This window comes from Cynoglossus semilaevis, chromosome 1 (assembly GCF_000523025.1).
Source record: "Cynoglossus semilaevis isolate Cse_v1.0 chromosome 1, Cse_v1.0, whole genome shotgun sequence".
NCBI classification, from domain to species: Eukaryota; Metazoa; Chordata; class Actinopteri; order Pleuronectiformes; family Cynoglossidae; genus Cynoglossus; species Cynoglossus semilaevis.
Window position 1 is genome coordinate 29011976 of NC_024307.1, and position 10142 is coordinate 29022117.

Below are 10142 nucleotides of genomic sequence, written 5' to 3' on the forward strand. Positions count from 1 at the left end.
GTCGCTCGCCCTCGCGGACACACACGGCTAGCTTCAGCACTAGAGGGGCTGCATGTGAATCACCCCACTTCACAGACCACGCCCCCTAGTGACACGCAAACATTGTCCACGGACGCACAAACGCCAGCTACGCCACAACCACAGCTTCCACTGTCTCCTCTGTCTACAAGTCCTGACACAGGTGAAGCACCGCACCAACAAAAGATGACCGTGATCGACTCTCTCATCTGAACCATCTTTGTTCTCCCCCTTTAGGTCTCAGCTCCTCCAGCAGCATCCCCTCTCCCAGTGACCCCTCCTCTCCTTCACCCAGCTCTGCCTATTCCAGTGGGCCCACCCCCATGGATACCTCCCCTTCTTCCCCATCTTCTAATTCCTCACCCTCCTCGTCTCCACCCTCTGCCTCCTCATTTCCTTCAGTATCCATGTGGGGGGAGGAGCCTAACACCGGCTTCAGCTCAGGTAACAGGTGACGTCTTGGTTGTGCATTGATTGACAAATTGTTAATTTGTAGATTAAAATGATTTTGGTTACAGGTGTAAACGCTGGAAGTTCCAGAGAGTTTCCGTTGTACCTCATGGACTACGAGAGTGCCTCCCCCTGCCACGCACACATCTACACACACACAGCATCAACCAGTGGACGGCGGTTGCACACAACCAGCTCAACGGTGACACTGGAGGAGGAGCTGCTCAGCTACAGCGAGAACGCAGAGAACGAAGGCGAAGAGGAGGAGTATCTGGAAGAGGAGGTGTTACAGGTATGGAAACACTCACTGGTGTCACAACATTCATATCGAGGTGTAGCGCCACCTACTGGTTTTTGTTAACAGTGCTTATTCAGAGCTCTAAAGTCAGACTTCAGTTTGAGTTTAGGAGCAACCTTCTCTAAATCCAGCCTCATCCTAGATGTTTAATGTCAGAAGTTTGTCTAACTGTGATCAGTACTCTTGTTTTCAACAGACATGTCCATCAGCTGTGTTATAATGGTCATGTATTAAATGAACCTCAGGTCTCAGAGATCTCAGATTGGGCACCAGAACATATTTATCATGTGCTGTCCTGTCATTAACTTCCAGGTTATCTCACTGGTTTCCTTTCAAAGGTAAATTGTTTTGAAGGAACTTCTGGAACTAACAAAACACTAGGTCATAACACAAGGATAATGTTGAGAACAAACCTGTGGCTTCAATCCGGGGATAAAGACAAATACAAAAGATCTGAATCTTTTTGAATAAACATTAATGACAAAAAGGGAAGGAAACCAAAGAAAATAACTATCTTCTGAAAGTCAGCGCAGGTTTGAGGGGCTAAACCTGAGGACACTCACATGTCGACCTTTCCTGGTCTGCAGGTTGACATGGCGGTGCTCGCAGAGCAAATCATTGAGGCCACACCTGAGCGAATCAAGCAGGAGGACTTTCCCAGGGGGGCAGAGTCACCGCTCAGGGAGAGACGAGACAATCCCGCCATTCAAGACACCTGGCTGGCTACATACCTGGATACGGTGGACGTTCACACCCACTCCCCACCAAGGTGACCTCCGCCCTAAAGAACAGTGGACAGCCACACAGCTCACAGTAGAAAACCAGGAGTGTGCGTCCTGTCAGCTGTTTAAGTCACAGGTGTGTGTTTTTACTTGGCAGGCGGGTGTGCCCCCCCTCCCCTCTGAGTGCACTGGCCCTTCAGAGACTGCGCCCCCCCTCCTCTGCGGCGTGGGCAGAGTTCCTGAACGCCTCAGCTAATGGAAAGATGGAGAGAGACTTTGCCCTGCTGACACTGACAGACGGTGAACAGAGGGAGTTGTACGAAGCTGCCAGGGTCATCCAGAACGCCTTCAGGAGATACAAGGTCCAGAACCTAGTCAGGGATTATGATTTGGTCCGTAATCCAGACAAGTCAACAAGCCAGACTACTGACTGCCTGTTGACAAGTCAACAACCCAGGCTACTGACTGACTGTTGACAATTCAACAACCCAGACTACTGACTGTCTGTTGACAAGTCAACAAGTCAACAACCCAGACCACTGACTGACTATTGACAAGTCAACAACCTAGACTACTGACTGACTGTGGACAAGTCAACAACCCTGACTACTGACTGACTGTGGACAAGTCAACAAGCCAGACTACTGCCTGACTGTTGACAAGTCAGCAAGCCAGACCACTGACTGACTATTGACAAGTCAACAACCCAGGCTACTGACTGACTGTTGACAATTCAACAACTCCGACTACTGACTGACTGTGGACAAGTCAACAACTCCGACCGCTGACTGACTGTTGACTAGTCAACAACCCAGACTGCTGACTGACTGTTGACAAGGAAACAACTCCGACTACTGACTGTGGACAAGTCAACAAGCCAGACCACTGACTGACTATTGACAAGTCAACAACCTAGACTACTGACTGACTGTTGCCAAGTCACCAAGCCAGACTCCTGACTGACTGTTGACAATTCAACAACTCCGACTACTGACTGCCTGTTGACAAGTCAACAACCTAGACTACTGACTGACTGTGGACAAGTCAACAACCCTGACTACTGACTGACTGTGGACAAGTCAACAACTCCGACTACTGACTGACTGTTAACAAGTCAACAACCCCGACTACTGACTGACTGTGGACAAGTCAACAAGCCAGACTACTGACTGATTGTTGACAAGTCAACAACTCCGACTACTGACTGACTGTTAACAAGTCAACAACCCCGACTACTGACTGACTGTGGACAAGTCAACAACCCTGACTACTGACTGACTGTGGACAAGTCAACAACTCCGACCGCTGACTGACTGTGGACAAGTCAACAACTCCGACTACTGACTGTGGACAAGTCAACAACTCCGACTACTGACTGCCTGTTGACAAGTCAACAACCCCGACTACTGACTGACTGTTAACAAGTCAACAACCCCGACTACTGACTGACTGTTAACAAGTCAACAACCCCGACTACTGACTGACTGTTAACAAGTCAACAACCCCGACTACTGACTGACTGTGGACAAGTCAACAACTCCGACTACTGACTGCCTGTTGACAAGTCAACAAGTCAACAACCCAGACCGCTGACTGACTGTTGACAAGTCAAAAAGCCAGACTACTGACTGCCTGTTGACAAGTCAACAAGTCAACAACCCAGGCTACTGACTGACTGTTGACAATTCAACAACTCCGACTACTGACTGACTGTGGACAAGTCAACAACTCCGACTACTGACTGCCTGTTGACAAGTCAACAACTCCGACCGCTGACTGACTTTTGACAAGTCAACAACTCCGACTACTGACTGTGGACAAGTCAACAACCCAGACTGCTGACTGACTGTTGACAATTCAACAACCCAGACTACTGACTGTTGACAAGTAAAAAAGCCAGACTACTGACTGCCTGTTGACAAGTCAACAACTCCGACTACTGACTGCCTGTTGACAAGTCAACAACTCCGACTACTGACTGACTGTTGCCAAGGAAACAACTCCGACTACTGACTGACTGTTAACAAGTCAACAACCCCGACTACTGACTGACTGTGGACAAGTCAACAACTCCGACCGCTGACTGACTTTTGACAAGTCAACAAGCCAGACTACTGCCTGACTGTTGACAAGTCAGCAACCCAGACTACTGACTGACTGTTAACAAGTCAACAACCCCGACTACTGACTGACTGTGGACAAGTCAACAACCCTGACTACTGACTGACTGTGGACAAGTCAACAACCCAGACTACTGACTGACTGAATTTTCTCCTGACTGTAGTTCAGTTTAGGACAGTCTGATTTCTTTTCCTTGACCAAATCTCATTTTGTGTGTGATTGTGTAATGTGAGGAGACGAGCCCTCTGCAGGCTGAGGTTGGTAAACCGTCTAATGTTTCTTTAGGGCCGGAGGTTAAAGGAGCAGCAGGACATGGCAGCAGCTGTCATTCAGAGATGCTACAGGAAATACAAACAGGTTTGTGTTGATATGTGTTTGTGTGTTTTGTCTGGGCTTCACTAACACTGAACTAACCTGCTTTGTATCTTTACCACCTTTCTCTCTCCCTCTCCGGCTAGCTAACATGGATAGCTCTGAAGGTAAACTGGCTGATCAGTAGATGTAGTGACGTGTGTGTTTGTGAATCCTTCATTTTTGTGATCACACATATTTAAACAGATGAAACAATGACTGACAACTCAGAGCACACAACAGAAAGTAAAACAGGTGAAACACAGTTTAAAATGTAGCTTGTACAATGTTTTTTACCATTCAGTTTAGATGAAAACACCTAGTTTTCTAGTCTCGTTCACATAGGCAGCATAGCAAGGTTCAAAATATCTGGGCTCTCATCTGTGCAGATGTTGATTTCTGATCAATCAGATGTTAGAGCCTGGTGGAGTCTCTCTCACTCTCACTCTCTCTCTCTCTTTCTCTCCCTCTTTCTCTCTCGTCTCCTCCCTCACCTCCTTGTCCTCCTCCTCACCGTAGACACTCACCTTTGTATGTTTGTGTCCTCAGTATGCACTCTACAAGAAGATGACGCAGGCGGCCATCTTAATCCAATCCAAGTTCCGATCATACTATGAGCAGAAGCGGTTCCAGCAGAGTCGGCGGGCGGCGGTACTGATCCAGCAGTACTACCGCAGCTATAAGCAAGCACCACGTGGTGGCACCAGCCACAGCGCTAAGATGAAGTAAGCTGACACTAAGTGGACCTTCATCACATGACTCTTTCCACTCATGGCTGGTGAAACTGGAAGACTTAATACTGCAGAATAGCAAATATTTTAGGTCAGAGGTTTTGAACATGGGGTCTCTTGCACCTAGGGGTCTGTGCGGGTACTACAGAAGGGTCAGGCATTTTAGGTTTATTTATTGTGGGATTCAACAGCTAAATATACATTTGTAACCACAGTCTTAATTATAACTAGAAAAAGTGGAAGTAACATAAGGAAACCAGCTGCTATGTTACTAATTAGTTGTGAGTAACAGAATTTAGGGTTCCTAAAAACACGACAAGGGGAAGTAGAATCAAAGCTGTGACTTTCATCACATGATGCTTGTTAGCTTCTAGCTATTCAGCTCACTTCATAGGAAGCTGACACTGATCGTGTCTCAAACAGGGGCTCGTTTTTGACGAAGAAACAGGACCAGGCAGCGAGGAAGATCATGAGGTTTCTGAGACGCTGCAGACACAGGTAAGAGAAGCACACACACACACACACAGCAACACAGACACACAGCTGACTCTGGCCTCTCTTTTGTGTGTAGAATTAAAGAGCTGAAGCAGACAAGAGAGCTGGAGAGAAGAGGACTGACAACATTATGATGACATCATCAGGGATAGGAGAGCGTTGTCTTCACGTTATGTCATCACAGCCTGTGACGTCACACCTTTTGATGTCACATATGGTGATGAGCATAAGTTAAAATGTTATGCGTCAGAAAGTGACGGCACCATGAGTGTAAGAGACAGATGTTTACGTTGTGTTTGAGGGTCGTTTGTAAAGATGTGACTGTACAAAGATGTGTAAACACACTTATACAAACTTATATTTACATATAAAAATATATATAAATATATATATTATATATATACTTATATATATATATTCTAAAGTGTACGTTATAGAAGCTGTGGATGTTTGTATTTATTACAGCATGAACTGTGCGTGTGTGTGTGTGTACGTGCTGCACAGAATATGGAGTCTTAAGAAGCCCTCTGACCTCTGAGATGGGTCAGGTGGGTCCCCCCCCCCTTTAGACCGTATTATAATCTTTTCAGCAATGGCACCTAGAACCGAGCATGAGCTTTAATTCTCTGTGTTTTTTTTCCCTTGTTTCTAAATCAAGGACATTTAAAAAATATCTCTGTTGCAGTGAAGCTTAGCATGAGTTTGTACCAAAATCACATGATTAAATCTAATGTTTGCTACTGGTTTTTTCCTCACTTGCTGTTCCCTGTCTGCAGCACAGGACACGGCCTTAGAGAGAAAGCACAGAACTGTTGATAAGAACCAACCTAAATAAAAGTGATGGTTGTCAACTGTGGACTGTTTCAGTCAGACACAAATGCCACTTGTTTTTACATGATGTTTCTGTTTGGAGTCCTACCAATAATTCATACTTTTCACTTCCTGTTGGTGAATTCACAGTTGAACAACATTCATGTTGATTCTTAATAATACTGAGTTTTTCTTTTTTTTTTTTTTTTTTTGCTAATCTGTGAAGTATTAAAGCAGCAGATTTTCAATGACTTGCCATTTTGAGGCCTCTTTTAATGATCCGAAGTAGCATCCTGCAGATTCATTCATTTGCCATCAGCTTACGGTTGTGTGTGCTCTTGGCTAGTAACTGGGAGATGCTAACAACATAGTGATAACATGTTAGTTTAGCAGCCCCATTGGTTAACTAGTACTGCCAACTATTATACCTGCAAATTTCTATCTCTATCATAAATGATTAGTTTAGCACTTATCCATGTATGTTGATGCTAACTATTACATTACTTGCTTGTGCTAACTGATAATTAAGGAGCTAAATTCTTCATTTACTGATAGTAACTAGCAATTTAGCCACAGAATTGTGTTTATCAATGTTAGCTACCAGTGAGGCATTACCTAACATGATAGCAACAAGAGATGTTTGGTGATTGTTTTATGTTTTATGTGAGATGTTTTTGGTTTGCAAAGACTGCGTTTTTGACATAGCTAACAGTCTGCTTCATCAACACAGTAGATCATTTTAGACTTTAAGGTCAACATGACGTCAACATTGTTTGTCAATTCAAATGTTGTAGAGCTGCATGTGAAACAACACGTGAAAACAAGTTCAGTATGTTCATCATGTGCTCGTGAATTAACTTAGCCGTGTAACAAAGAGCAACGATGATCGTACATAATGAGATTTTGGGGATGTTAATAACAAGTAAGATGTTAATGCACACAAGGCAGTAAAATAACTTTGTAGTAAAATGACAAAGATTCATGTTAATGATACATTTAATTAGCAGCATGGGAACAAAACTGGCAGATTCTGATGAAGGTTTAAAATAATCAACATAGGTAAAAGGGTTTCAGTGCAGCGTCCTTCGATTGGCTGGTTTTGTTGAGCGGGTGGAGCCGTGGGTCTTAAAGGAGACAGCAGAACAACAACAAAAAATTAAATCACACCACGCCTGCATGTGTGTGAACTCAGGACCTGTTTCTACTCACCAGTCCTCCTCGCCCTCGTCCGGAAAAGATGGTCGTGAGGCCACTGTGAGGGGGGACGTGTCTGAGCGTGCGTGTCCTAGAGTCCTTCAACTCCGAAAGGAGTTCAGGGCTGGACAGGGACAGACGAGCTGTCAAAGAAAGAAAAAAATGTCAATGTGGAACAGAAGAGACATTTGTCCAACCTGTGGACACGTACAGTAACGTTCATCTCCCAGCATAGACTTCAATGAAAGACTTTCCCATCGAACTTAACCAAACTCTGGTCTGAGCTGAATCAGACCAAGACCGTCTGCAGTGGCCTCCTTATGTACTACCATGAACCTGTGTTTAGGCTGTGTGACATCACGTCCTTTGCACATGTACATCAATTCAGGCTCTTCAACAGGATCACACTGGAGTTTTGTGGCGCTCACATGGTGAAAGGTGAGAAAATATTTTTAATAATAGGTCCAAAGTTGACGCAGCCAGAAGTCATTACCATGTAGCTTATCTTGTGAGCTGGGATCTAATGTTAACTATTTCATTGTTCCAAAATATTTTTCAGACACCCTGATATTGGCGTGCTGACCCACAGGGATCTGGAGACCCATGGTTGAGGGGTCTACCAAGTGGTAACATCATCCAGTGAATATTAAGTCACAAGCATCATCGTGTTTGTCCGCAGCTGCTCACCGTGTCTGTCGTCATTGCACGGTGAGGGTGACGAGGGACTAGAGGGTGAGGGGTCAGGAGAGGAAGGGGGGGTGACAGAGGAAAGGACGCTGGAGTCATCACAGTCACACAGGGATGGAAACTTGTTTCGACGCTCTGAAAAACAAGGACGGGGAGTGACAGACAGGATTGGACAAAGACTCGGACACTGGGTGGACGAGCACTGCTCACCTTGTAGAAACTCTGCCTGTAGCTCTGACGAGGACAGTGATGATGTCACTGATGATGTTGAAGGGGATGACGACAATGATGATGTCATGGTCAGCCTGTTAGATCAGTGGACACTTGTGACGCTGAGCTGGCCCCTGAACCTTAGCTTGAACCTGACATACAAGGTACAACACTGCAGTGCACCCACAAACACACAGAACGCACACTGGGAATGTTTTTCTTTCTCACCTCAGGAGTGAAGCGGAGACCAATCTTGTGGTGAAGTTGTCGGTTCAGCTGGACGAGTTCCTTAAGGACAAAGTCTCTTTAGCTCCTTTGCTCAACCACATTCTCTCTCTTTTGTTCCTGGGTGTGTGTGTGAGTGAGTGAGTGACCCTTGAGTCCTCGTTAATTATTGACTTGACATTGCCACAGTTAACATTACGCAGTTGATGGAGTCGTCGATCGTTTTTTGCAGCACTAGCTCACGCCGCAAGAGGGCAGAATAAGACGGGAAACTGACTGTCAGAACACCGACTAACTATCTGACAACAGGTTTTAAAATGTGTACATAGTCCGCGTCTAAAAAAGTGGGACAGAGTCACTGTAACCCCCCGCTTTTACTAAATTCTGCTTCAGGTCATATTAAGCTTTTTTTTTCTGATATATTTCTTTTCACTTAATGACGTAATTTTGGTTTTCTTTCATTTTCATAGCATTGTTTCGGCTGGTTTCTGATATATTTCTTTTCAAACTTAATGACGTAATTTTGGTTTTCTATTGATTTTCTTCTATTTTCATAGCATTGTTTCGGCTGGTTTATTAAAGGCTAACGTATTTCCCATTAAAGTAAGATAACGTTCAGTTAATGCTTGGCTAATTTGGGAAAATTCGTTTTTTATGTAGCTGTGTTAGCTAGCTCTGGTTTACTGATATTCAGAGCGGCAACACTTTTAAGGCGCAGAGTTTTGCTGTGAGAATGCAGCATGGTAAATAGATGTATTTCCTCCTCCCCCCTTATTTATACCACCGTTTGTCAACTATTCGTTTTCTTTATTCATTGGGAATACCAGTTCTGTAGGAATTAGTGTTTTGAAAATAGTTCAGTGGAGCTTTAATGCACAAGCTGGAATGTTTGACGTGAGTGAGCAATACTTCTCCTTCCAAAAAGTTTGGAAACCATTGGGTTCTCCTCAGGTGTCCTCTATGTGGATTAAGGACATTGGGAATTTATTGGCCAATCTGTTGATATTTGAATGGCAGTTTGTCGTGGTTTGTTTCAAACCCTGGGATAAAACAATGCACTGCTGTTGACATTGTCACACAGGGTTTCATTCTGCTGGTCTACAAACACGTATCCTTTTTATTCCAGGTTCACAGGTTAAGCTGGTAGCTAGTAACCCAAAAACACAAAGACAAATTTAAAGTCTTGACACACCTGACATTTCGAAAGGTTGTTTATAAAGTACTGACATTTTATTAAGTTTAGTTTTCTGATATATCTCACTTATTGTCACAAGTTGCATGTAAATGTGCCTTTTAGTCATACACCATAATTGCCTCTAGGGGTGCTGTCCTTCTTTGCTCCTGTTACAGCATCTGACACAAGAGTCCCTGAAAAAACACTAGCAGACAGAAACTGATGTGGAGTCAGGACTGGAACTTGTCCAGACTGAATGTTGACTTGTTTCAGAGATGACATGTTTGTGGGTGATTTTGACACTTTGTTTATGGTTTTAAACAATGATCGATCAATCGGTCGGTCGGTCAGTTGGTTGGTCAGATGCACCGGGGGTTGATTTAATCATCCAGGAAGAAGTAATTTCCACTCTTCTTCTGTTCAGTGTCCTGCAGTGACAAGTCAAACAGTGATGAGATGATATTTCAACATGTACTGTAGTGTCAGCAGGGGGCAGTCAGGGGCCTCAGTATACTCACCTTGATGGAGTGGAGCTTGTTGATTCGTGGCCTGAAGTTGTTGGGGTCCCGTCTGAACGTGATCTCCAACAGAGATAGGAAGCGGCTCATTCCTGCCAGCAGACTCTGCGGCCTGCGGCCAAGTAAACACATCACGTC

The 10142-nt window shown here is 44.5% G+C and overlaps 2 protein-coding genes across 6 annotated transcripts in view; one reads left to right on the plus strand and one right to left on the minus strand.

Moving 5' to 3' along the window:
• camta2 (calmodulin binding transcription activator 2) overlaps positions 1-6079 on the plus strand; it is a 22648-nt gene extending 16569 nt beyond the window's left edge. For 4 of the 5 annotated variants that reach the window (XM_025058225.1, XM_025058240.1, XM_025058228.1 and 1 more), the window contains 10 exons: positions 46-181; positions 256-462; positions 537-760; positions 1354-1535; positions 1646-1850; positions 3895-3966; positions 4068-4088; positions 4510-4685; positions 5115-5189; positions 5263-6079. In XM_025058225.1, coding sequence (XP_024913993.1) covers positions 46-181; positions 256-462; positions 537-760; positions 1354-1535; positions 1646-1850; positions 3895-3966; positions 4068-4088; positions 4510-4685; positions 5115-5189; positions 5263-5320 — 1356 coding nt within the window. In that variant the 3' untranslated portion in view covers positions 5321-6079. The remainder of the gene's footprint in view (positions 1-45; positions 182-255; positions 463-536; positions 761-1353; positions 1536-1645; positions 1851-3894; positions 3967-4067; positions 4089-4509; positions 4686-5114; positions 5190-5262) is intronic. The other variant, XM_025058245.1, reaches the window with a different exon arrangement.
• A 3426-nt stretch (positions 6080-9505) lies between these two features.
• abce1 (ATP-binding cassette, sub-family E (OABP), member 1) overlaps positions 9506-10142 on the minus strand; it is a 5549-nt gene continuing 4912 nt past the window's right edge. The window contains exons 18-19 of the mRNA XM_008325676.3: positions 10005-10116; positions 9506-9914 (exon numbers count right to left, since the gene is read on the minus strand). Coding sequence (XP_008323898.1) covers positions 9867-9914; positions 10005-10116 — 160 coding nt within the window. The 3' untranslated portion in view covers positions 9506-9866. The remainder of the gene's footprint in view (positions 9915-10004; positions 10117-10142) is intronic.